Here is a 27311-nt window from a genome sequence, read left to right as displayed (position 1 = left end):
AATTATTTATGTAAAAGCTTTAAATGTAAATGTTTCTATTTAAAAACATCAGGGAATGTAACATTGTTAAACATTAACTCCCTTGCACACACGCGGGGGTACGATACGAAGGGAGAGTTTGAGGCGTAGTTCGAGGCTTTAGGCCTAGCTGTAGGCTTTAGGCCGCTGTGAGTTAAATTTTAATTTAAAAGTTTTAATTAAAAGCTATCTCAGGGAATTATAAGGGAATGTTACACTTGTTTAGCCAGGAAAGCCTCATTAATTTAAATGTTTAATTAAAAGCTATCTGAGGGAATTATAAGGGAATGTTACACTTGTTTAGCCAGGAAAGCGTCACTGAGTCTAAAGGTTTTTGTAGGGTCATGCCAAGTGTTTGCAGTAGGGGGCGATGTTGCTACACGGACGGACGGACGATATAATCTATTGTAGGCTGGTTCACTTCGTTCCTACCAGTATAAGTACCTAGTGTGGGTGTGCAAAATATCAGCACTGGGAAGACAGACAGCCTAGCGTGGTTGCTGGCCACCCAACTCCTCGTGCCGGTCTTCATAGGTGCAACTCGCTAACAGCACTTGCCCCACAGTCGATTAAGGCTACACGGGGAATCTTTGTCATTCTACTCACCAGTGTGCATGGTTTTGACCCCGAACCTCTCCAACGTGCGGCCAACGCGCTGCCGCTCAACCGCGTTACCGCCAAGGTGACTCCGACGACGGCTGTCGTGCAGTGTCGGCTGTGCGCGTGGCTGCCTGTAATCCAGTACTGTCTGTTCTTCTATAATGCCGTGTGTTGTTTTCATAACACAAATTGGATGTAACGCGATTAATGTATAGGGAACACTTCTTTATGATGTGGATGCAAATTGGATATAACACAATCGAGTGAACAGAACTACTTTGAGGCGGAGTAAGCGGTCATGCGTCTGTCTTGGCGTAGCATCGCACAAGACGGGATGCTGCTGGGACCTTCTAGATTCTACCCATGTGCCTCAGTCTTTGTTCTGCCTGCATACACATCTCACGTGTTATTGCGGACTGTACTTTATCCTATATTATATATTCCAACGTGATTTTTCCATAACAGGGATTTCTTCAGGAATGCAACTACTACTGTGTTATAGGAAAACAGACAGTACTGTGGAGGCAGAAGCGAGGGTTGGTGGGTCATCCCACAGATGTTGTGAATTTAACATATAGGCTTTTGCGACCAATATCCATAATATAGGTTTTTTTTTTTGTTGGAGCGCGTACATATATAAACGTGTCGTTAAAACCCGCCACAGCCAACTAGTAAGGGTTGTCACGTTAACAGAACATGCCAATTCGTCACGAGTACAGCACACCGGTGTGTTGGAGAGCGAAGCCACAACATTTTCAATCTGAGTACGACGTTTCGCCAGTAATTACAAGTAGCTTCATCAGGCGACAGACAGATTTGTGGAGAAGTCTTCCTGTTTCATTCCTTATATAGAGGCGTAGATGTGGTGACCACGTTTCTGCGTGTTTTTCCCTCGCACATGTGGGGTGCTCCGGTTTCCTCCCACATGCATAATAAACACTCCCAATTATTTGGCTGAAAACATCTTAAAATAAAAAAACCCATTGCTAAACCCTCTTGAAAAAGAGTCCAGTGCAGCTCACCTGGATAATTAAGTCATTATTATGTTATTAGTGTAGTATTAAGCATCATTCCACGCTTGCCACCCCTGCCCTGTGTCCCGTCCGCTAGTACCTGGAGCGGGAGCTCACTATGGCGAGCCTGCCCTTCCCCTTCGACCTGGAGAGGAGCATCGACGACTGGGTCTTCATGTGCTTCTTTGTCGGAAACGACTTCCTGCCGCACCTGCCTTCCCTGGAGATCCGGTGAGGCCGAATTTCTGTCCCGTGACCTGCCAGCAGACGTTCGACACTTGACTTGGCCTTAATGTGCGCACAGCCTGGCACAAGCGCCGTGGTGATGTCACCGCCACTTAGTGGTGAATGGCGGTTGTTCTTGAAGGTGGTTGGGGTTGTGATGTTGATGGTATTGGTGATGATGTTGATGGTGGTGATGATGATGGTGGTGATGTCTCCTTGTGTGCCAGGGAGGGAGCCATCGATCGCCTCGTCGGCATCTACAAGAACGTGGTTCACCGCACAGGGGTGAGGGCAGCCCTGCGTGCGTGCACGGGTCTGTGTGTTTGACCGGATAGAGGGGGATAAATGGGCACGGCATGGGCTAGAGAAGAGATGGAGCTGAGTAGACTTGCCGATGATTGGTACCACCGGTGTCAAGATCGGCCTCTGTGGAGGAGACGGATGCTAATTGTGGGCAGATGAGCAACGCTCACAATGAGCAGAGCACCGAGAAGTTTAAACAACGTCTTGGCACAGCGAGGAGCACAGGTAGTTCATCTCAGTCATCCCATAGCACCTGGGTCTGTTCCACGTCCAACCTGCCAACAGCGAGCCACCCACATTTCACGTGGCCTCAGTGTACCTAGCCTGACACAGGTGCTGTGGTGACATCACCGCCACTTAGTGGCGAAACAGCGTCTGTTGTCTGCCTATGCGTGTGTGAATGTAGGGCTGCCTGTGGGGAGCGGTAGTATAGCGGTTAGTGCTCTGTGCTACAAACCTGGTGACCCGAGTTCTATTTCCGCTCACGGCCAACACCAGTGACGATGACCTGAACCGGTCCTGGGCCTCGACTAGGTCGACTCGGCCTTTAATGAGTACCTTGTGCGATGTGTAAACATTGCCACTCGGGAGATAAAGGCGGTTGGGTGTGGTGCTTGCCACCCACCCCCTCGTCTGCTGTGCTGGCCTTTTTTAGGTACTACTCGCTGCTATGAGCACTTCCCCCAACAATCCGTTGAGAGTACACGGAGGAATCTTTGTGTGTGCGTGCAGGGCTACCTGACGAACAGTGGCTATGTGAACCTGGAGCGCGTGCAGCTCGTGATGGAGGCGCTGGGGGAGATGGAGGACAACATCTTCAAGAAGCGCCGCACTGACGACGTGAGCTCCCACCCCCCTCCCCACCTTGTTAGCTCCTTGTCGCGATTGCAGACGATGTGCGTGAGCACACTGACCACGCGTTTCCCCGGGAAGTGGTGGCACGGTGGTTAACGCGCTGCGCTACGAACCCGGTGACCCGCGTTCAAATTCCCTTTCGCGGCCAACATCCGTGACGAATAGCCGAACTGGACATAGGTCTCCTCTCGATCGACTCGGCCTTTGCTAAGTACCCAGTGCGGTGTGTAAAAATCACCACTGGGGAGACGAAGGCGGCCGGGTGTGGTTCTGGCCACCCACCCCCACGTGTGCCATACCGGCTTTTATAGGTGTTCGCTAACAGAACTTACCCCTACAGTCTGTTAAGGCTATTTGAGAGGGGTCTTTGTCTTTGTGTGTGCGTGTGCGCCCACAGTTGGATTTCAAACGGCGTCAGAAGGACAGAAAGAAGCGGATGAAGCGGGTGAGTGAACTTCATAAGCGTCACCAGACGGCGGGCAGCTTCGGTTTAAGCAAGTAAACCTAACTGCTGATGAGACGCTGAAAGTCAAAACCATTCGAGAGTTTTTATGGTGTTGAACCAACATTCCAGATAGGATTCACTCCCAGAAGGTTGTGTGGCCGATGGGATGTGTGGAACAATATTATTTATTGGCGGCAAAGTGGTGCCCTGGGTTCAATTCTGAACGTGGGCGCCTTTTCTGTGTGGAGTTTGTAGGATCTCCTGTTCTGCATGGGTTTCCGCTGGGTGCAATTTCTTCCCATCGTTAAGACAGATTTTGACCTCTTGGCCAAACATCCCAATGCTGAAACCTTAACTGCAAATTACTTAATTTGCAGCCGCAGCAACATCGCCCCCTACTGCGGAAAACTTGGCAGGACTCTCCTGAAAAAGAGTTGAGACTGTTTACTGGGTAAACGAGCATAAGTAAATAACAATGAATAAATAAATAGGTCATTCCTTGGTTAATGTCTTTCATCTTTTCCATGAAAACTACTGTTAACCGAAATAACTGTGAATCGAATTAACTTATATATTTTAAAATAAGTGAGTCACTGAGTTTGCGAGATAGCTGTCTCCACTTCCAAAACATAAAACACGATGTAAACAAAACCATTCGAGGCCCAAACACTCTTTGGCTGAGGGCATGGCTCAGCTCCAGTCACGAGCGCTCGGATTGGTCGAAATTGGCGCCCACATGCATAACGTAAACATACTGTTAGTAAACTTGTTAATGTCAGTCGAAACCATGGGGTCCTTATGTGATGCGAAATGTTAACCTGAAAAACCGTTAACCAAAGTCGCTGTTTACCGAGAGACGACTGTAGTGTGTGCGAGAATTCCTCCCTCACCTGACGTTGCCCTTCTGTGCCCGCGGTTGGACCAGGATCGTCCGGCCTTCATCCCTGGGGGGCAGTTTTCTCCCCGGCCGCTGGGTGGTGGTGGTGGCGGCGGTTGGAGGGGGGGCCGGGGGGGAAGCAACCCCATCCACAACCCCCGGCAGACGGCGTACGAAATGCGCACGCAGGGACGAGACTACAACAACATGGTACGTGGCCCCCACAATACCACACATCATGTAAGTGGCCCCCCACACTACCACACGCTACCACGCATCATGGTACGTGCCCCCCACACTACCACATCATGGTACGTAACTCCCACACTCTACTACACATAATGGTACTTGGCCCCCACACTACCCCACATGGTAAATGTGTGAATGGTGTGTATGTATGTTGAACTTCTTTTACACCGTATGTATCCAACTGTGCTAATCGGAGGTGTGGGTGTGATGTGTGGTGGGTGTGGTGTGTGGTGTATGGGTGGTGTGTATGGTGTATGGGCGGTGTGGGTGGTGTGTGTTTGTGGTGTATCTGTTGGCAGAGCGCTGCTCAGTCTCTGAAGAGCTCCATGTACGGACAGAGCCCGGTGAGTTCTGGTAACTCAGAGCAATCGGTGTCTCATCAATCATCGCTGATTAGGGGGCGGCAGATGGCAGTGCAGTGAGTGGCACCTGGGTTTGAATCCTGTTTCTGGTGCCCCTCTGTGTGGAGTTTGTATTCTTTCCCCCTGTCCTGCAGTGATTGAGTGGAGTTTGTATTCTCTCCCCTGTTTTGCAGTGTGGGAGTGAGTGGAGTTTGTATTCCCTCCTCCTCTTTTATGTGGGTTTCCTCCAGGGTTCTCCGGCTTCCTCCTCCCATAGCTAAACACACGCGCACAGTGGAAGCAGTGTTGTCCAAACCACATCCCAAAGCTGAAACATTCCCTGCCAAACACTCAATTGGAATCGCACAGCAGTAGCAGCAGCAACATCGCCCCCCCCCCCCCCTTACTGTGAAAACGTAGCAGGACCCTCCGGAAAAAAAGTCTGGACTCGGTGAGATTTTTCTTTTGTAACGGGCATAAAGAAAGATAGATCTTGTCGTCTCGTTACTGTTTTGAGCTGGTGGTCTAGACGAGTCTGAGAGCATTGTACGTGCAATTTGGTGGTCACATTCCATGCACATATGGCATACGTGTCCATGTGACCCTGTGTCTCCGTGTGTCTCTGTGTCCCATAGGCTCCGTCCCACTCTGGGAACAGCAGCTTCAGCTCGGGGGGGGGCACTCCCTCCCCCTCGGGGAAGCGGCCGCTCGAAGACAGCGATGATGAGCCTGAGCCCGAGGACAACGTGAGGTGCGTGTAGGGCCCCCCACTCCTCACCATGGCCCCCCACTCCCACTATGGCCGCTCACTCCTCACTGGCCCCCACTCCACTACGGCCCCCACACTCCTCACCACGACCTCCCACTCCTCACCTAGGCCCCCCACGGCCGCCCACTCCTCACTACGTCCCCCACACTTCCACCACGGCCCCCCACTCCCACCACGGCCCCCACTCCTCACCACAGCCCCCACTCCCACCAGGGCCCCCCCACTCCACCACTACCCCCCACTCCCACCACAGTCCCCCACACTTCACCATAGCCCCCCACTCCTCACCACGGCCCCCACACTCCCACCACGGCCCCCCCACTCCCACCACGGCCCCCCCCACTCCCACCACGGCCCCCCACTCCCACCACAGCCCCCCACTCCCACCACGGCCCCCACTCCTACCACGGCCCCCCACTCCTGCCACGCCCCCCCACTCCTCACCACGGTCACCCACTCCCACAACGGCCCTCCACTCCTCACCACGGCTCTCCACTCCCACCACGGTCCCCCACACTTCACCACGGCCCCCCACTCCTCACCACGGCCCCCACAATCCCACCACGGCCCCCCACTCCTCACCACGGCCCCCCACTCCTCACCACGGCTCTCCACTCCCACCACGGTCCCCCACACTTCACCACGGCCCCCCACTCCTCACCACGGCCCTCCACTCCCACCACGGTCCCCCACACTTCACGATGGCCCCCCACTCCTCACCACGGCCCCCCACTGCCACCATGGCACTCCACTCGTCACCACGGCCCCCACTCCTCACCACGGCCCCCCACTTCCACCACGGTCCCCCACTTCCACCACGGTCCCCCACACATCACCATGGCCCCCCACTCCTCACCACGACCCCCCACTCCTCACCACAGCCCCCACTCCCACCAGGGCCCCTCCACTCCACCACTACCCCCCACTCCCACCACAGACCCCCACACTTCACCATGGCCCCCCACTCCTCACCACGGCCCCCACTCCTCACCACAGCCCTCTACTCACCACGGCCCCCCACGGCTCCCACATTCCCACCACGGTCCCCCACTTCTCACCACGGGCCCCCACTCCCACCACGGCCCCCCACTCCTCACCACGGCCCCCCACTCACACCACGGTTCCCCACACTTTACCACGGCTCCCCGCTCCTCACCACGGCCCCCCGCTCCTCACCACGGCCCCCCGCTCCTCAACACGGCCCTCCACCCGTCACCACGGCCCCCCACTTCCACAACGGCCCCCCGCTCCTCACCACGGCCCCCCGCTACTCACCACGACCCCCCACTCCTCACCACGACCCCCCACTCCCACCGCAGCCCCCCACTCCCACCGCGGCCCCCCGCTCCTAACCACGGTTCCCCGCTCCTCAACACGGCCCCCCGCTACTCACCACGGCCCCTCGCTCCTCAACACGGCCCTCTACTCGTCACCACAGCCCCTCGCTCATCACCACGGCCCCCCACTCTTCACCAAGGCCACCCACTCCCACCACGGCCCCCTGCTCCTCATCACGGTCCCCCTCATCAAGGCCCCCCACTCCTCACCACGGCCCCCCTTTCCTCACCACAGCCCCCCGCACTTCACCACGGCCCCCCGCTCCTCACCACCGCCCCGATTCCTCACCACAGCCCCCTACTCCTCACCACGGCCCCCCACTTCCCACCACGGACCTCACAGTGAGCCTGACTGGCGCCGTGCCTATAAAACATCAACGCCGGAGAGACAAAGGCGGTCAGGCGTGGTTCCGTCCACAAGGCCACCCCCACGTGATGGCCTTCGTAGGTGCCGCTCGCTAACGGTCCTCATCCCCAATGGCCCGCGTGGGCTACGCGGGGGGGGATCTCTTTGTGTGCGGTGGCGACGCAGGCTGTGGGAGGACGGCTGGAAGCAGCGATACTACCGCCAGAAGTTCGACGTGGATGACGGTGACACCGGATTCACCGACAAGGTGGCGCGGGCGTATGTGCATGGCCTGTGCTGGGTGCTGCGCTACTACTACCAGGTGCCCACCGCCCCATCGCCGCTCGGCCTCCTCTCACCCCAACGCCGCTCACCCTTCCTCTCACCCCAACCGCTCACCCTCCCTCTCACCATAACGCCTTCTCCCTCTCACCCCAACGCCGCTCACCCTTCCTCTCACCCCAACACCACTCACCCTCTCACCATAACGCCTTCTCTCTCTCACCTCAACGCCGCTCACCCTTCCTCTCACCCCAACACCGCTCACCCTCCCTCTCACCATAACGCCTTCTCCCTCTCACCCCAACGCCGCTCACCCTGCTCCCTCTCACGCTCCCGCCGCTCACTCCGCTGCCTTTCACCCCGATGCCGCTCACCCTCCCCCTCTCACCCAGATGCCGCCCACCCTCCCCCCTCTCACCCCAACGCCGCTCACCCTTTCTCTCACCCCAACGCTGCTTAACCCTCATCGCTCTCACGCCGAAGCCACTCACCCTCCTCCCTCTCACCCTTCCCCCTCTCACCCCAACGCCGCTCACCTTCCTTCCTTTCACCCTCCTTCCTCTGACCCTAACGCTGCTCACCCTCCTACCTCTCACCCCAACGCCGCTCACCCTCATCCCTCTCATCCCAATTCCGCTCACCCTCCTCTCTCTCACCCTAACGCCGCTCACCCTCCTCCCTCTGGTGTGACTGGTGCCAGGGCTGCGCGTCGTGGCAGTGGTTTTACCCGTTCCACTACGCGCCCTTTGCCTCCGACTTCCACAACGTGGCCAGCATGCCGTCCGACTTCGCCATCGACACCAAACCCGTGAGAGCTCGCGCACCTACGCACACACGCACAACAGCAACAACAACAGCCGCCATTCCCCACCGAGTCGCGGCCACTCTGTTCCCTCCCCATGTGTAGGAACACTCGCGGGCGTTGGCCAAACATCCGAGTATAGGACCGCAGAGCTTGGGCAGTTGTTGGCACCATTTGTCACCATGCCTTCTCGCTTGTGATTTCGTGCGCATCTCCTTGCGAAAACCGCACGCTACAAATTATACCGCTGTTGGAGATGCGTTTGGCACGTGTGAAGCCATTTACAAATGTGGTGGGTACAAATGGAGAACGAGGTTTCTCTGGAGGCAACACGTTTATTATAAGAATACTCATATTCTTGGTTCTTTCGGTAAAGTCACGTCGAAAGGAAATAATAAAAATAAAACATAAAATAAAATTCTCACGACGTTTCGGCCACAACACAAGCAGCTGTCCTCGGGTGAAGAACAGAGCTGTCGGAAAGACAGCGTCCCAATGAACACCGCTAAGCTTGGTGTTCATTGGGACGCTGTCTTTCTGGCAGCTCTGTTCTTGCTTGTGTTGTGGCCGAAACGTCGTGAGAATTTAATTTTTTAATGTTTTATTTTTATTATTTTATTATTTCCCTTCTACGTGACTTTACCGAAAGAACCAAGAATATGAATCCCTGCAGTCACGAAAGCTTTAAATTGAAATATAACAATACTCGCTAACACAAAGGGGTAGCTGCCCCTTCCACCAGGTAACCTGGGGAGTGTAGTCCCTCTGAGCTAACTAGCCCTAACACAACTGGGGGAGGCCGTCAAGCCCGGACCCCGACTCGAGTACTGGTCTTGACTTCGGGGCTTCTTCAGGAGGACGGCTTCATATCTTCAGATGAGGGGGTGGGTGGCCAGCACCACGCCCTGGGCGCTCTGATTTCTGTTTGTATATTTTTGCTCTGATTTCTATTTGCTTCATTGTTGTACTTTTTTGGTGGTACAGCAAATGCTCTATTAACCGGCATCTGTCATAGACAAAAAATTCCAACAGCCATCTAGCATCTTGCTGTGTGCGTATCGTAGGTCTGTAGTTTAGAAGCTTCAGGATACTGCCGAGTGGTGGCGCTACCACCAGTCTGTACACGCGGTACTCTAATACTGTATACTCTACTCTAAATGGCCTCACTGCTTCGACAATCAACGTAGAATTCTCTATAACTGACCAGTGAGTAACTCTGTAAGAGAGTTATCTTATTTCTTATATCATAGTTAAAATGTAGGCTGGGTTTCTTTCTATAAACATTTTATGTACTTGAAAAATGTGGTGAACCATCTTACCTTTTAAACTAATTTTTTTGTCTGTCTGTGTGTCTGTCAGTCTGCACATACGCCTTGTGATGCTTTTAACTGACAAACTGTTGGGTTTACGTTTCAACAAAGTACACCGATACGACACAATAAGCCCCTGGACGAAAAAGCACTATTTGATTTTCCCATCCGTCAAATGTAAAGTAGTTAAATTAGCAATTTATTATTGTTATATTATTACGCTGATCGTGGCGCCAAAGCACGCATCTGCGCATGAGCAGAAACACTGACTCGTCATTGCCCCTAGCAACGCACACGCGGTCGGTGGGGACGGGGGGGGGGAGAATTCTCTATCGCGTTCAAAATGAAAAATAAAAACGCAACACTGAGGCAAATTCTGAACAGTGTGACGTCCTCTTCTCCCCTCTCCCACCCCAATGTGTGCAGTTATTACTATACAGTCAGTAGATACGACCGTAGAGCGGCCCGGGGATAGTGGGAGGGGCAGCAGCCCAGCCCCAGCCGGCCAAGGTGCCACCTCGGCCGGCTGGGCAATCTAGCCGAGGCCGGCGGCACTCCGCGGGACTAGGCCTCGCCACGGCATTCTGTAGGGTTAGTACATACTGCTATAGAGTCGGTAGATACGACTAGAGTCAGATACTGCTATAGAGTCAATAGATACTACTATAGTCAGTGGATACTACTGCAGCATCAGTATATACGACTATAGAGTTAGTAGTTACTACTATAGTCAGTAGATACTACTATGGAGTCGGTAGATACTACTACGGTCAGTAGATGCTACGGCAGTCAGATACTACTCTACTCAGTAGATACAACTGTACAGTCAGATACAACTCCAGAGTCAGCAGATACTACTATAGAGTCAATAGATACTACTATGAGTCAGTAGATACTACTGTAGAGCCATACTCTGATTTAGAGTCACTAGATACTCATTCTATTGTACGTAGGGTGTGGCGGTATTTATGCCTCCAGGGGGGTAAAAATATTTTTTGAGGGGAGCGTCGACAATTTTCGGAATCCTTTTGGATCAACTATTTACCCCCCACCTTATATTACTTTTTGATTCAGGACTTCTGCAAGCCTCTTATAATTTTGTTGACGGACAAATGAACAGACAAACGGAAAACGGAACGCCGGGCTTTCACAATAGCTTAGTATTTGTGTATGTATATGTTATGTTTTTAAGAGAAGACAAGATTTTAAATATTTTTCCTCCAGGCAACGCCGGGTCCTTCCTGCTCGTTAACTATAACTGTCAGACAACCCGCATATTTGATGAAACGGCACCCTCCATTCCCCATGGATGCTGAATAAAAGAGTTTTTTTTTATGTTTCTATTGTCATATTGGTGACCTAGATGAGTCACTCCTGCAAATTATACTTCTATCCTGATCTCTTAAATTGTCATCTGGTTACACACAATCAACTTCAAACTTGAAACGTGGTTGTCCCCCCCCCTTGCAGTTCAAGCCCCTGGAACAGCTGATGGGGGTGTTCCCGGAGGCCAGCGGCAACTTCCTGCCGGTGACGTGGCGCAAGCTCATGTCCAACCCGGTGAGTCTCGCTCCCCCTCCCCAACACCTCCCCACCTTCACCCGAACTTTTCAGAACAAAAATGGACAATGTAACGATGGAGCAGAGACCGAGAGGGGGGGCGGAAGAGATAGCGGTGAAACGGAGTTACAGCAGAGGCAACGGAAGGTGGGGGGGGGGGAAGTGGGGGAGGTCTTCACCCAGCTCTGGGATGTTACAGCCTGACAGCAACAACCACATGCGTGTGTGCATATGTGCATGTGCCCGGGGGGGAGCGGTCGTGGTAACGGTTAGCGTGCTGCATGATGAACCCGGCGACCCGAGTTCGATTCCCGCTCATGGTCAACATCGCTGACGAATATCTGAACCAGTCCTGGGCCTCCGCTCGGTCAACGCGGCCTCAAATTAGTACCTGGTGCGGTCTGTAGTAAACATCCCTCCTAGGGAAGAGACCAAGGCGATCGGGCGTGGTGCTGGCCACCCACCCCCGCGTGTGCAGTGCCGGCCTTCATAGGTGCTCGTTAACAGCACTTTCCCCAACAGTCTTGAGGCTATACAGCGGGACTTTGTCTTTGTACACACGTGTCCGTGATTTTCACTCCCACAGGACTCGAAAATCATCGACTTCTATCCCGACGACTTCTCCATCGACCTCAACGGGAAGAAGTACGCCTGGCAGGGTGAGCCCCACCATCCACCCACCAATGATGGTTGAAGTTGATTTCACAGCTGATGATGAGTTGAACAGGATTAATAAAAACAGCCAAATAGAAATTGGAACAAAAACAGCTTCGTTGCAGAAAAAATGGACAACAGCTCACATAAAAAACTAAATTAATTTCCTCACACAAGTCAGTTCAGAAAAATTACGTTTAAACGACTTACGGTAAAACTGAGTTGCTGAAACATCTTCACTCAATCATTTAGATGGAGTAACTAAGGAAATGGTGTAGCGACGAATATCTGAATCAGTCCTCGGCCTTGCCTAGGTAGACTCAGCCTAAAAGGAGTCCCTGGTACTATGTGTTAACATCGCCACTTAGGGAGACAAAGGTGGCCAGGCATGGTGCTGGCCACCCACTCCCTTGTGGGCCTTGCCGTCCTGCATAGGTGCTACTGGCGAACAGCACTTGCCCCAAAAGTCTGTTAAGCCTATACAGGGGGATAGTTGTGTGTGTGTGTATTTGTGTAATGCGTGTAACTCGTGCTGCCCATAGGCGTGGCGCTGCTGCCCTTCGTGGACGAGCGCCGTCTGCGTGCGGCCCTCGCGGACGTCTACCCCGACCTCTCGGAGGACGAGAGTGAGGCCCCCCCTCCCCTGCATCCCCCCGATCGCCCCCGATGCCCCCCCCCCCCCCCATGATCACCTCGCGAGTCCAAGTTGTGTTTGTCCCGATTGGCGTTTTGTCTTGTGGCCCTACGTGGTGGACACGGGCCCACGTAAGCGGATATCGCAGAGCTACCTTTGAGATTAATTCCTCTTCACGTGACCTCTGTTTCCGCACACAGTAAATAGAGTACAGTAACCACCCCACCCGCTCTGCCGCTGAGAGTAACGCTCGCAGTCATGTGGTGGTCAATCCGAGATTTTGTCAAGAGCTGGAATTTTTCCAATTAAGCATCAAACCATATGCAAGGCAATCATTTTTTTGCGTAGCCATTGGTGACTCTTGACAGATACTTGAGAACTCGGTTTAATCATAAACCCAGTGTGTGTAAATCTAAAGGTTTCTATGTGAGTCTTTGGGTCTCCATGCGAAGTCTATAGGTATCCCTGTGAGTCTTTGGGTCCCTATGCAAGTCGTTGGTGAGGACCCAGTTTAATGAAAGTGCCAGCTCAACGTCTCTGACCTGAGCCGCTGTCTGGCCGTCCTTCCGTCTTTTTGGCTTCGGAGTCTCACAGATCTTTACATGATTCACCAACCCTTCACCCCCCCCCACCCTGCTCAGTGCGTAGGAACAGCCTCGGCAGCGACGTGTTGTTTGTGGGGCAGTACCACCCGCTGCAGGACTTCATGGTGGAGCTCTACAGCGGCGGAGCTGAGAACGGACAGGTGGGGGGGCGTGGGGGTCATGGGTCCAGGTGGGGGGCTCGGGGGTCACGGGTCCAGGTGGGGGGCGTGGGGGTCACGGGTCCAGGTGGGGGGTGTGGGGGTCACGGGTCCAGGTGGGGGGGCATGGGGGTCACGGGTCCAGGTGGGGGGTGTGGGGGTCACGGGTCCAGGTGGGGGGGCATGGGGGTCACGGGTCCAGGTGTGGGGTGTGGGGGTCACGGGTCCAGGTGGGGGGGCATGGGGGTCACGGGTCCAGGTGGGGGGTGTGGGGGTCACGGGTCCAGGTGGGGGGAGGAGCGTGGGGGTCACGGGTCCAGGTGGGGGGGCATGGGGGTCACGGATCCAGGTGGGGGGAGGAGCGTGGGGGTCACGGGTCCAGGTGGGGGGGCATGGGGGTCACGGATCCAGGTGGGGGGCGTGGGGGTCACGGGTCCAGGTGGGGGTCACGGGTCCAGGTGGGGGGCGTGGGGGTCACGGGTCCAGGTGGGGGTCACGGGTCCAGGTGGGGGGCGCGAGGGTCACGGGTCCAGGTGGGGGGAGGAGCGTGGGGGTCACGGGTCCAGGTGGGGGGGCATGGGGGTCACGGATCCAGGTGGGGGGCATGGGGGTCACGGGTCCAGGTGGGGGTCACGGATCCAGGTGGGGGGCGTGGGGGTCACGGGTCCAGGTGGGGGTCACGGGTCCAGGTGGGGGGCGCGGGGGTCACGGGTCCAGGTGGGGGGAGGAGCGTGGGGGTCACGGGTCCTTGTAGGGGAGTGTGGGTGTCATGGGTCCAGATGGGGGAGGGGGGGGGGTGGCATTCACCTGACCCCAACCCCTCCGCTTGGCGTTTGTGTAAAGGACCACTGCATCGACATGTACAGAACTCTGGGCCGCTTTTAACGTTTGGTTTCTCATCAGCAGTCAGGCTCACTTGGAGCAATCCTGGTGAACTGTAACGCTATCTGGTGTCGTCACTTGGACTGGCCCAATCCCTGTTCACCGTTCCTCACCATATCTCCCCCTCCGTAGGAGGTGGATCTGCCCCCCAACCTCTGCCACGGCATGACGAGTAAACTACGTCTGGACCAGGACTCTATCCTGCCTGGCAGGTACTGACGTACGCACGTGCGTGTGTGTCCGCGCGCGAGTTTGTACACAGTGGGGAGCAGTGCTGCAATGGTTAGTGCACTATGCTACAAACCTGGCGAGTTCGAGTCGCGGCCAATAAGAATTACGACGTTGAACTGGCCCTTGGCCTCGAATGAGTACTTGATGCCGTGTGTAAATAGAAGTTACTGGGGATAGAAAGATACAAAGGCGGCCGAGCGTGGTATTGGCCACCCACCCCATCGTGTGCCGACCTTCATACGTGCTACTCGCTAACAGCATTAGCCCTAACAGTCTGTTCGTGCTATATGAGCGAACTTTGTATTTTGTGTGTGTTTTGTGTGTCCCACAGGGTTGTGCAGTCCCCTGTGCCCACGCTGCCTGATGTGAAGCACAACAGCTGTGTGAGGTCAGTGGTGACATCGCAACCAGCCACCCCTCCGTTGCCCATCTCCCACCCCCTCGATCGCCCACCCCACTCATCCACCGTGGCCCCCGATAACCCCGACCTGGAACTTCTCAGTTCTCAGTCAGCAATCATCAGTTCCTCATCGTGTCACTGCCCCTCCCCCCCGACTCACCTCACACCGAGAGCCGCAAATTGAGGCGACCGCCCCGGGCCCCATGCATTGGGGGGGGAGGGGGGTAGGGCCTCTGTGCTTTCATGTCACGGTGGTGTCAGATGTAATACTCCCTTTTGGTTTAGTTTGAAGGCGTCAGGGGGCCCACACCCTCCCCCCCCCCTATGGACGGCCCTGGGCGTGCCTTGCCCCTCGCTCTTGCTGCAACCAGAGCTCGTGGCACTCCTCCTTTTTCTGTCCTCCCCTTCCCCCCTACCTCTTCGCCGTCGTCTCAGAGTCCCCGACCCCCCCCCTCCCGCCCCCTCCGTGTGGCAGCATCTTGTTCCGGGACCCGCAGTATGAGGAAGGATTCGTGTTCAAGGCTGAGTTCCTCCCGGGGGCCAAGTGAGTTCCAAACAATTTCGCTCGGCGGTCGTGACACGCATGCACACGCATGCACACACATGTACTTGTGCACATACAACAACAACTGCCATTCGCCACTAAGTGGCGGTGACGTCACCACGACGCTTGTGCCAGGCCATGTGCACCTTGAGGCCACGTGAAGTGTCGAACGCCCGCTGGCAGGATGTCACGGGGCAGACCCAGGTGCCACGGGTTGACTGAGATGACAGGCTGATGCACCACCTGTGCCACCTACTGTGACAACTTGCTGTGCTTTAGCCATCCGGGGCTCCGCTAGTTGTGAGCGTCGCTTCTCCGTTCTCCGTTGTTGGAGAGCGACTGCCTCAAACTGCCCAGTAGCGTCCTTCACGAGCCTCCTCCACAGAGGCCGATCTTAACACTGCTGATACCAGTCATCGCAAAGTCCACTCAGCTCCACATCCTCCTGTACCACATCACTCCATCTCTTCTCTAGCCCGTGCCGTGCCCATTTAGCCCCCTCTATCCGGCCGGACAAAAGCTGTTTAGGCATGCGGTGGCTGGGCATGCGGCCGACATGACCCAGCCAACACAGCCTTGCCTGCCGGAGGAGCTCACCGATGGGACTTTGCCCAGATCTTTCAAGGATTTTGAGAGCTCCTTACACAATCCAGGCTGGTTATATCCAGGATGGATCGTAGGCAGGCCGGCCTAAATGTTTCTGACCGGCGAAGATGTTCCATTAGGGGGGTCCATGTTTCACAAGCGTAGAGAAGGGAGGGAATGACTGTGGCCGAGAAGACCTGAAGCTTCGTGCGGAGCGACAGACCAGGTAGCTACAACAGCGTTACGCAGCCGATGAAAAGATAATGCCGCTCGACTGATTCGGAGTGAGACCTCTGCTGTCAAACCGGAGCCGGTCATGAGCATACTGCCCAGGTATGGAAAACTCTCCACTCTCTCCACGCTCCACAACTGCCTCATCACCAATTGGGAGTTGTGGTGGAGGGTCCGATGGTGCAAAATTCCCAGGCAGGTGCTAAGTTTTGATTGGGCTGATCGTAAGGCCCCACCTCTAAGTGGTAAGCTTCGGCAGCAGTGACTCAAACTCCTCCGCCGAGTGAACAGGAATTACCAGATCATCAGCATACATAACATGGTTGACCAATAGGGAGCCATCCCTTGACCGAACCTGGCCATCGATCAACCTCCCATTGTATCTGTACCAAATGGAAATTCCACCGAAGTGGAAGAATGGCAGGCGCATCTTACAGATGACAAGTCGATGGTCAGTGGGCAGATCAGCTCAACGGTAGGTCCTGATGTCAAGGACATGGGCCTGCATCCGCTGTTCCGTCACTATGCGTATGCACACATGTATTCATGCACGTACACACACGCGTACGCGCACACATGCACGCATGCGTACTGACCCCCGCGTGACCCCCGCGTGACCCCAGGCAAGCGGAGAAGGTGCTGAAGCCGGGCGACTGGGAACAAAGGAACCCCGGGCGCAACTACCAGCCGCAGCTCGGATTCAACCCTAATCGGCAGCAACAGCACCTGGGCCAGGCCTCCTTCAACATGCTGCGGTGCGTGAGGGGCACCGGTGGGGTTGGTGTCTGGGAGAGTCGGTGTGAACGAGTGATGGTGAGAGTCTGTTTGTACGAGTGGTGAGTGACAGTGTTTGAGAGAGTCTGTGTGTGACTCTTGAGTGACTCTTAAATCTGCAGTCGTGTGAGTGGCGATGCTGTACTGTATAGGTTGTGAGGCCGTGTGCTGTGTGTGGTGAGGCTGTACCGTATAGGTGATGCGGCCATGTGGTGTGGTTGGTGAGGCTGTACCGTATAGGTGATGCGGCCATGTGGTGTGGTTGGTGAGGCTGTACCGTATAGGTGGTGAGGCCAATGTGGTGTGGTTAGTGAGGCTGTATTGTACAGGTGGTGAGGCCTTGTGGTGTGCGTGGTGAGTTTGTACCGTATAGGTGATGAGGCCGTGTGGTGTGGATGTGAACACTTTGCCTTCTCGACACCACAGGCACTCGACTGCCCAGGCCGCGACCTCTCGGAACAGCTGGCCCCAGGCTCACGGAGGTTATGGCCAGGGGCAGCATCAGCCCAGCAACCGGCAGAGTGAGTCCTGGGGGAATGAGCGACCGAGCGCCCGAGTAAATGACCCAGAGAGTGAATTAATGAAATAATTAATTATCTGGGTGGCACCCTGGACCTGACCGTTTCATCCTCGCATCGATTATTTTACTCTGACAGTCCATGCTCTTTGGCCCACGACATGGTAACGTCAGCACAGAAAGATATTGCACACTCGCTAGGCCATGCCGTCGGTTTCTCACCTCGTGCACACCTGCGGTAAAAAAACGCAGGGTGCACACACGGTACAACGCACGGCACCTGCAACCGGCGGCGTGTTCTGTCTAACCGTGTGCGCCTTGTGATGTTGATTGTCTGAATTCATTCTGTGCAAGTTACGGCTTGAAACTGTGTGGTCATGCAATGCCTCGGTATACGAAGCAGATGCGTTCCTGGAGCTTTGTTCGTATGTCGAAACTTCGTAGATTGAATAACTTATAACAATAATATGAGTATGCGTGCCCAGCCTTCATCACATACCATTTCACACTGTAAACACTTCATAACTTGCCGTTCATATTGTAAACAAAGAAAATGTACATTCAAAATAACATTTTATACTGTACAGTATGTATATAAAAAAACTGACGTAAATAAAATTAACAAATTGTACACTCAACAGTGTGCAGTCTTCCATGTAGGCATGCAGTAGCATTGCCCACCGAACCCCACAGCTCCATAACGTAGTGCGTTCCTGCGCCCTGATTGTTCGTTGGACTGAAACTTTTTCTATCGAGTATTCTATGATAGCGGTGGTGCAGTGGTTAGCGGGCTGCATTCCGAACCCAGCGACCTGAGTTCGATTCCCACTCACGGCCAACACCAGCGTGACGATTATCTGAACCTGTCTTTTGACTCGGCCTCAAATTAGTACCTATTGCAATGTGTAAACATCGCCACTGGGGAGACAAAGGCAGCTGGGCGTGGTGCAGGCCTCCCCCGCCGTGTGCCGTGCCGGTCTTCATAGGTGCTCGCTAGCAGCACTTGCCCCAACAGCCTGTTATTTCTATATGGGGGAGCTTTGTATTTGTGTGTATGTATGTTGAACTTTATTCGCACCTTACGTTGTCAACCATGCTAATCTGAGATGTTTGTATGGCCCAGTGCCAGCGCGGCAAGACTCTCAGCAGTGGTTTAACCCACAGCCCCGACAGCTCTACAACCCCCCACTCTCCAACCGGTGAGGGCCGGCGTCTGCTTCAATTGCACACCTCCTCCACCCACATCCTCCACCCACCTCCTCCACCCGCCTCGCTCACCCACATGCTCACCCACGTGCTCACTCGCTCGCCCCACGAGCTCCCCATACATTCGCCTGGACAACTCTGCTGGTGTCTCTAAGACCGTGATGGACAGAGTCGCCTTTGGGGGGAGGTTTGTGCGTGAACGCCTGCGACCCTCTCCCCTCTGCTCCACCCAGGATGACCACACAGAGAGGGGGCGGCTCTGGGGGCCAGGGGGCCTGGTCGCAGGGATCCTACCCCCCGGCGGGGGGGGGCAACTTCCAGCAGAGTGGAGGCGGCAGTTGGGGGGTCCAGCAGCAGCAGCAGCAGATGTTCCAGCCGCGGCACGGAGCACCCCGTGTAAGTCAGAGGTCGGGTGTGTGCATGCGTCTGTGTGCGTGCATGTGCGCGTGTCGATGGGGAGCGGTAGTGTAGTGGTTAGCACGCTGCACTCCAAACCCGGTGAGCTTAGTTCAATTCCCGCTCACGGCCAATACCAGTGATGATTATCTGAACCAGTCCTGGGCCTCCCCTAGGTCAACTCGGCCAACTCGGCCACAAATGAGTACCTAGTGCGCCGTGTATAAACATCGCCACTGGGGAGACAAAGGCGGCAGAGTATGGTGCTGGTCACCCACCCCGTGGTCTGCTGTGCCGGCCTTCATAGGTGTTCGCTAGCAGCACTTGCCCCCAACAGTCTGTTAAGGCTGCACGGTGATTGGTGTGTTTCTGTGCCGTGTGATTGGGTTTTGTGATTTTTGTGTTGATAGTGTGTTGGGTGTGGTGGTAGTTTATTGGGTGTGGTCAGTGGTTTGTGTGGTTTGGTGGGTGTTGGGTCCGGGGGAGGGAGGTGTATTTGTAGTTCTGTCTTTAATACATGCTAACAGCACTCGCCCCTACTTGGTGGAGTTTGTGTGTGTGTAGTTGAGGAATGGGTGCTCACGCCCCCCCACCCCCCCCCCTGTGCTCCCCTTTATCAACCTCCCACCAGGGTTCCTACCCGGGCCGAGGCAGCTTTCCCATGCCCCCCCCAACCTCCCGCTACTCTCGCTACTGAGACACGGGACACGGGGTAGGGGTGGTGCATCAACTCCTCCACGTGGACCACACGGCCTGCCGCCGAGCCACCTGACCAGGGGCTCATTTTAAGGCCGAGTTGACCTCGGGGGGGGAGGGCCTTCCCGGGCAAGTTCGCACGTCGCGGTTCGCACCTTGTCCGTCGTCGTTGTGGTGTCGAACCCAGGTATCCCAGGATCATAGCTTCGTGCCGACCTCCCTTGTCTCGGTGACCCCCGTCTCTGAGCGCTCCGTCCCCATTTACTTCGTTTCCTCTGTCCACCGTTTTTCATAGTTTTAATCCCCCATGATGGTCATGTATTTTTTTTGTCATTAAATGCCGGAACAGAAATTGAGTGTTGAAAATGTCACGCGGTAAATTACAGTTGTACACTGCGGGCGTCGTGCGGCGGCTGTCGGATGTGAGCACAACGTTGCAATGTAATTTTTTTAGCTGAGATTTTTTTTATGCTGGAAGGAACAAAAAAAACAGTTGATGCGGGTTTTTAGTTTCATGGGTCGGCAAACGGGGGTCAAAGTTGAGAAGTGTGGTGGGAGGGTGGGAGAGTTGGGGGGAGGGTGGGAGGGTTGGGGATCAACGTTGTCGTCCGTTACTAAAACCCAGAAAAATAAACCCTGGTTTGTCGACAGCTTCCACGGCCGCGTCTTTTCATGCGGGCACCTCTCACCGAGCGAGCTCAGCACGCGGCGAGCCAGACGCTGGTAGCGCCACGGTGCCGGCTGGCCGCTCGCGGTAGCACGAACACAGCGCCGGCCCAACGCGCGCGCATGCAACTGTGTTCGTTGCCGCCGTCGGAAGAGGGGCGAAGTTCGCTCGGCGTGCGTCTCGACTCCACCGCTGTGGCGTTCCGTGAGCGGCATCTCCCCTCTCGCGTGTGCGGAAATCGTTCCAATCCCAAATCGCAGCTTGATGATCTGCCGGGCCCACGCACACACTCAACTTAAAAAAAAACTTCAAGTCCCAAGTGATGTCCTGCTGCTCAAATGAGCATTGAGGCAGTGTTCATCTTGTTTACAGCCCCTTGAACCAGTGGTGGAAATGCCACATTCCTATGGCGGGGGAAGGGGAGCGGTGCGGGGCAAGTCTTTCCACACTGGGACTCGTGTTATCCACCAAGGTGGGGCAATTGGCCTGAGTTAACCCCCCACCAGGATCTAAAGTCGCAAGCTTCCGAACGTGAGCCGCTCTACCTTTAAAACACCTGGCCGGATTCCAGGATTATAAACCATAACCCTGCTGCTTGTATTTGCATTGCGCCCACATCCAAACGAAGCATCTCTTGAGTGCAGTTATTTAGCCTTGGGGGGAGGGGGGCAGCACAAGATGATGGAGCACTGGCCTGTAAGTGGTGATCATTGCCGCCAAACTGCTGGAAACAAGACCAAGACGCGAGACTGTCGACGTTTTATTGCATAAATAATAGACACCGGTTATTGTCGCGATGGTGGGCGGGGGTGTCCCCCGCCCCACACTATCACAGCCAGTGGGGCCCCATCAGCGGCGCGCCAGCCTGGCGGTGCGCCTGCGCTCCCAGCTGTGCAGCGAGCGCTGGGCCCGGCGGCTGAGGCCCCGCCGCTCGCAGCGGCCACCGCTCGGCTCCCGCTCTAGCATGAAGAGGACCCCGTAGATCGTAGTCAGGTAGTAGCCTCCTGGGGGGGCAGGGAATGGGAGGGGGGAGGATGGAGGGAGACATCCCAGGGATTGAGGGGGAGGCGGAAGTGTGTGTTCGCCTGTGTGCAGGATTGCCATATTCTCTTTTTAGGGAGGGGATGGGGGGGTGTGAGGCGAGGAAAGGTGTTGGCAAGGGTTATTCCGCATCTCCCCCTTCCTAGGCAGCGCGCTGAGGAGAGTCTTGCAGAGCCCCCACAGTAAATACAGATGCTATATTCTCTGTCGGTCTGCTAGAGCACAGTCATGGGTGATGTTGAGAGCGAGCCAATGGTAATGCGGGTTAGTCGGTGGCAATGCGGGTGAGCGAGCATTGACGTGGGTTCGTGAACGTTGCTTTGGGTGAGCGAGTGTTCACACGGGTGAGTAGTGACATGAGTGAGTGAGCGTTGACGTGGGTATAGTGGTGAAATCGGAGTGGGGTGAGTGGCGCACCCTCCCCGTGCAGGGCGAGCGGATTCATCATCTCCATGGCGTAGAGCACATGCACGATGAGTGACGGCAGCTCCACGCGTGACACCACGTGCACCAACGCCGGCACAAAGTCATCGGCGCCCAGCGCCTCCCCCCGGCCTGGCAATGGCACCGCAAACGTCGTGGTCACGGCGATGGCAGCAACTTCACAAAAATCAACGAATGCGCCGGCAACGTCGCAGCGGCGGCGGCGCCGCGTGGTGCTTCGCTGACATCGACACGACGGAAGGACACGCGCCGAGGGCTGCCTCAGCGCTGGTCGCGATGAAGGATTATTACGTAAGTGCGACAAACGCTCCTTCGTCATACCATGAGTGCATCATCTTCGCACGAGCATTGGTTCAATACGAGCAAAAGCGTGGACCGGTTTTCAACATTCGACAGCAGCTGATGGGATGTGGAATTTTTTTTGTTTTTGGTGGGGGTGATAGACTAACACAGGCATTATAATTTTTCACAACCATGTTTATAATTGTTTTGTTACTTTTGACTAGCTTTTTGCCTGTCCTAGGATGGGTGTATATTGCAGTAAATCTGAAATATTCAATAGAAAATTGTTCAGCTCATTATTATTGTCCCATGTGGAGTGACGTCACCCGCTAATGGTTATTGTGGATGGGTGCAGCATGTGGAGTGCGTAACCTTGTGCGTTAGTGTAAATGTCCACGCGGGCATGAATATTAATAAAGGGGGGGGGGGGCCTCTTTTGCAGTGACGTCACGCACGGATGTCGCACTGTGCTGCATAGATTTATTTTTTACCGTCACTTTGTAAAGAAACGTCAGTTTAAGCGACTGTGTAATAAATTATTTCATTCAGATCGACCTTCCTCTGCGTTAGTGTAAAATTCCACCCACTTATGAACATTAATGAGGGGGGGTGGACCTCATGGAGTGACGTCACGTGCAGGACACATTCTTGGCTCAGTAGTATGCTGATGGTGCTTCTGATTATGCTGCTGATGGTGCTGATAATGATGGTGCTGCTTATGGTGCTGATGATGCCATTGCCGGTATCACCCACTGGTGGCCGTGCCCATGGCGTCGTACACGAGCCTGCAGGCCGCCAGCAGACGTGCCACCTTGCCGTGCGGCGCGTACGCTTGACCCATCGCCGCCAGCGTCCTCCTCACTCCCTCTACGCTGGGGGGGGCCAGGGGCCGCTCCCCACTGCACCACATGCAGGGGCAGGGCCCCCTGCGTGCCGCCCGGAGGCCCCGGTCCAACCGGGAAGCTGAGCCGTCGAGACCTCGCCGGGCCTCCAGGCAGGCGACGATGGCGCCGTGAAGCGGGCGCAGCAGGCAGGCGGCCAGGCACGACTCTAGCGCCGACTCTGGATGGGATGGGGTGGGGGGGCGCGGTGGGGGGTGATGATCGTCACATTGCATGTATAAAACGAGTAATGGGATGTTGGGTTATCATCGCCGTGGCCCGGCCTACAGCGCTCCTCTGTGCGCCTCACAAGCTGCTGACCTAATCCGCTCACTCCTATTATCGCTCACTCCTATCCTGCTCCTTTACCGCTCGCTCCTATATCACTCCTAAACTGCTCGCTCCTATACCGCTTGCTCGTATATCGCTCCTATACCACTCCTTTACCGCTCGCTCCTATATCACTCCTAAACTGCTCACTCCTATACCGCTTCCTCGTATATCGCTCCTATACCACTCCTTTATCGTTCGCGCCTATATCACTCCTGTACCGCTCCCGTACCGCTCCTATAGCGCTCGTCCGCACAGCTCTGCTGCTCGACTCCCAGAAGGCAGTGCGAGACAAGCGAGGATCCGAACCTCGCGCTCTCTGACCGCAGAGCATGGATAGGGGGTCATTCCAGCCGCCCCCGTTGGGCGTTGGCGATGTGCCCATGGACTGCTTGCTGTAGAATTGTGTAGCACTGCGCCATTCACAAAAGCCCTTATCCAGACCACCAGTCCAATGGAACTAAATGCGAGGCCATTTTGTCGTTTAGGAGAAAATCCGGACATCTCGGTGGCAGACGGCGGCAGTGAACATTGGTGGCTGCGCCGTCCCAATGAGTCCTAATGAGGACTAAACCGGTCTTCGGTTGTGTGTCTTGATTCACTGCTTGCTGTTGGGACGGCCATATTTCCTATTCTGCCAGTCACTGGTCTAAATGACAAAAATTACCACGGTTGTTTAGAGCTGGTGGTCTGGACAGGGCTTTAAAGCGTCTGGACACGTGGTGCTTGCACACCTGTGTGTGTCGCCAAATCGAGAGCGTCCCGCCGGTGCACGACCACCAAGCTCAGAGCGAGGTGAGGCCAGGCCTTGCACAGGACCTAGAACTTGATGGCGGAATATTTTTTGGGATATTGTGCAACATCCGCCAAATGGACGTATTGGCGGTACGCTAGGTCCTCATAAAACAGTCTGACGATGTCGCTGTTGCCCTTGAGTGAGCTGTAGACTCTCCATCAGAAGTTGCACTACTTAGATTCAGCAGCCGCTTTCCCATTCAAACGTGTGATGCTACAAGTCGTAATCTTTTGATGCTACCGTCTGCCGATAAATTATTCCTCATGAACCGAGGAACCGTCCGACCAAGTCTAGGGCACGAGGAGTCAAATCTTGCCTTTGGAACATGGAGCAACCGATCGTCATCAGGGCTGAGTGTTGCTATATGACTGCGAAGCTTCTTCAGTTGCAAATCGAGTGAACAAATATTTATTGCGCAAAAATGTGATCTTGTTTTTTTATACCGCGCTCCGCCGATGTACCGCCAATACGTTCAAATCGATGACCCAAGACCCGTGGAGTTCTGCGTAAACGACCGCCAGCGGACGGTGAGCTCAACGCGTCTGCGATGAGAAGGTCCAGAAACCAGCCGTACGGTAAAAATATACACCGGCTCGGGGATGAGGCCTGAGCTGCTGAAATGTTTGCAGAAAGTCTTCACCAAGACAGCAAGCAACGTGAACCTCGCCCGGAAACTCGTGGGCACCGATGCCGAAAGCAAGAAAGAAAAAAAACGTTCTAAATGAGAACTTGAGTTCCATTAAAATGCCAGCCTCTTCCGAGAACACGGTCAAACCACTCTGCTCGGCACTAAGGGCTCCAATTGCTTTAAACAAAACGTCCCAATTCAGGAGCCTCCTAAGAAAAAGGGTTGAGACTGAGGCTTTCAGGTCTCATGTCCTGTGTCCTCACACCTTGTGCCCCGTGTCTCACTTTCCATGACTCCATGACCCCATGTATCTCATATCCCCATGGCCCAGTGCAAAAGTGACCAGGTCTTTATCAGTGACCCCTACCTAGCTTTATATTTCTGAGTTAGCTGCTAGCATTGACTTCAGTTGTGCATGACTTGAATGTTGGTTTCCTGGATTGCGTTTGCTAGAGATGTTAACTCCCTCGCCTGGTATGCAGGAGATCGTGGGCTCGATCCCGACCCCTGACACCTGCTTTGTTTTTTTGTAACCAAAGTCTTTGTAACCGAGGTCATTCTTGTAAAAAAAACAGCTCACGGCGGAGTGTACCATACAAGTACAAAAGAGTTATTCGCTTTCTCATAAATTCCGGACTACAGTGACTCGTCACACTGGGGCATTGTTGCACGGCCCATAGCATCCATCTCCCACACAAGCGGAGGGTAAAGCAGAGTTTGGCCTGCGGACGCAGAGCAGTGGAGCGCACGGCCACCTGCTTGATAGCCCATCGAGAACTCTCGGAGCGGTCCTCCAGTCACTCAAGAATTAGGATGTTGAAAGAAGTGGACAGATGGGGAACATTGCAGGCAGGGAACCGAGCGTTAAGGCCGAGGCACCAAAGAAGAAGAGAGTCGCCGTTCCAAAAAGTAGTTCCTCGTCTCCGCGCTGTGCGGAGGAGGGAGATCGCCGCTCACCTCGGCTCTCCTCCGGTAGTAGCTGCAAGACTCCGGATTCCAGCTCCTGCGACGCCGACATTTCCTCCCGGATGTCGGCGAGCGCGGCGCCCAGCTCCTGCAAGAAGGTGGTACTTGTCTCCTCCTCCTCAGCCGCCTCCACCTCGCCATCTCCCTCGTCCCCACGCTCCTCGCCCCTCTGCTCGTCCTCGCTGGCCCTGCTCGGCGTAGCCGCTGCCCTCGTCGCCTCCACCGCGGCGACCTCCTGCCCCACGCGGGCCCTGAAGCGGCACGCCAGCTCCCCGAGCCGTGTGGCCGGGTCCCGCATCAGGACCCTGACCCTGTGGTGGAGGAGGCGCTCGGGGGAAACCAGGGCCCCCAGGACCCCGTTCATCAGACGCCCCAGGGCTGCCCTCTTCCCTCCAACCCTGGGCCCCGAAGCTGACGCGGGCCTCTCTGCCACCGCGGGGGTCCCGGAATAATCGTCGTCGTCGTCCGACGATGACGACGACGAGGTGGAGGATGCGCGCGATAATGGGAGGTGAAGGAGGTGCATGTCGGGGATGGGCGGCGCAGTGGTGAGGTTGGAGTTGTGCGGGGAGCCCTGCTTGGTGCTCGGGGCGGAGGGGTCACCTGGGTTTGGCTCCAAGGGGATCTCCTGGACGAGCCAGCTCACGAGCGAACCGCGCACGGCAGTGTGAGAGCTCTTCACTGACTCCTCCTCGGCATCACCACCTCCTCCACTCCTATGACTAATAACAACACGTTCACCACCTCCACTGTCTCCTCCACTGTCTCCTCCACTATCACCACCACCTCGTCTTCCACGTCCACCGAAACCACCTGTTTCACCGCCACCAGCACCACAAGCAGCGCTCCCCCCCACTATTCCAGCGCCTCGCCGTCCGTCTCCTTGTCCCGCCTCCCCGCCGCTCCCCTCGCCACAGGGAAGGCTCTCGCAGGACCGAGACGGGGCCCGGCACAGCGGCCGCCACGTGCTCCAAGAGGCCGAGGGCTCCTCGGGGAGGTCGAGGTGGTTCCAGGAGCCCGTACCCCATGCGACCCCGATGTTGCCGCCACCGCCACGGGGGGTCGTGAGCGTCGCTGCGCGGGGCTTGCAGGGCCGGTGCACCACCGTTCTCCGGGACCAGCAGTTTCGTGCTGCACCCAGAGCAGGTGCCGAGGTCACTGGTGGGGAGCATGAGCCCGGGGGTCGAAGGGGGTCGCAGTGTCCAACGAGAGGCTCCATGAGATCCGACCCCCTCCCCCACCTCGAGAGCTGGGGAGGGAGGTGGGGTGGGGGCACAGTGTGAGACGCGGGCCAAAGCACAGAGACGTTTACATCCTTGCGTGTTCTGGACCAGTGGTGGGAATTCCATGTTCCTAGAGATAAGGCCAGTATCTCCAATGTTTGTGTGTCTATTAACACCCTGTGGAACCATTGCAAACGAGTTGATTCCACCCCACGGGTTTGTTTACAAA

General features: G+C 55.4%; 2 protein-coding genes across 4 annotated transcripts in view; one reads left to right on the top strand and one right to left on the bottom strand.

Moving 5' to 3' along the window:
• Window positions 1-20374, top strand: part of XRN2 (5'-3' exoribonuclease 2) — a 30412-nt gene extending 10038 nt beyond the window's left edge. Inside the window, exons 11-31 of one of the 2 annotated variants that reach the window (XM_078879038.1) lie at window positions 1729-1862; window positions 2084-2141; window positions 2892-2999; window positions 3412-3459; window positions 4385-4546; window positions 4885-4929; window positions 5562-5677; window positions 7565-7700; window positions 8361-8468; window positions 11243-11332; window positions 11919-11991; window positions 12529-12612; window positions 13262-13365; window positions 14377-14456; window positions 14807-14863; window positions 15351-15419; window positions 16859-16990; window positions 17436-17530; window positions 18650-18725; window positions 18966-19128; window positions 19760-20374. In XM_078879038.1, coding sequence (XP_078735164.1) covers window positions 1729-1862; window positions 2084-2141; window positions 2892-2999; window positions 3412-3459; window positions 4385-4546; window positions 4885-4929; window positions 5562-5677; window positions 7565-7700; window positions 8361-8468; window positions 11243-11332; window positions 11919-11991; window positions 12529-12612; window positions 13262-13365; window positions 14377-14456; window positions 14807-14863; window positions 15351-15419; window positions 16859-16990; window positions 17436-17530; window positions 18650-18725; window positions 18966-19128; window positions 19760-19825 — 2004 coding nt within the window. In that variant the 3' untranslated portion in view covers window positions 19826-20374. The remainder of the gene's footprint in view (window positions 1-1728; window positions 1863-2083; window positions 2142-2891; window positions 3000-3411; window positions 3460-4384; window positions 4547-4884; window positions 4930-5561; window positions 5678-7564; window positions 7701-8360; window positions 8469-11242; window positions 11333-11918; window positions 11992-12528; window positions 12613-13261; window positions 13366-14376; window positions 14457-14806; window positions 14864-15350; window positions 15420-16858; window positions 16991-17435; window positions 17531-18649; window positions 18726-18965; window positions 19129-19759) is intronic. The other variant, XM_078879039.1, reaches the window with a different exon arrangement.
• A 904-nt stretch (window positions 20375-21278) lies between these two features.
• On the bottom strand, window positions 21279-27096 carry LOC144949003 (uncharacterized). Of its 2 annotated transcripts, XM_078878787.1 has the most exons (4): window positions 25851-27096; window positions 23012-23320; window positions 21950-22087; window positions 21279-21495 (listed from the first exon to the last, which is right to left on the bottom strand). In XM_078878787.1, exons 1-4 carry the CDS (start codon window positions 27076-27078, stop codon window positions 21341-21343), a joined length of 1830 nt encoding a protein of 609 aa, XP_078734913.1. In that variant the 5' UTR covers window positions 27079-27096; the 3' UTR covers window positions 21279-21340. The 2 variants fall into 2 exon arrangements, with proteins under 2 accessions (XP_078734913.1, XP_078734914.1); XM_078878788.1 differs by lacking the exon at window positions 21950-22087.
• Between the last annotated feature and the right edge of the window lie 215 nt (window positions 27097-27311).

Source organism: Lampetra fluviatilis, chromosome 52, assembly GCF_964198595.1.
Source record: "Lampetra fluviatilis chromosome 52, kcLamFluv1.1, whole genome shotgun sequence".
NCBI classification, from domain to species: Eukaryota; Metazoa; Chordata; class Hyperoartia; order Petromyzontiformes; family Petromyzontidae; genus Lampetra; species Lampetra fluviatilis.
Note: the sequence above shows the minus strand (reverse complement) of the source record. Positions and strands in the feature narration are given on the sequence as shown.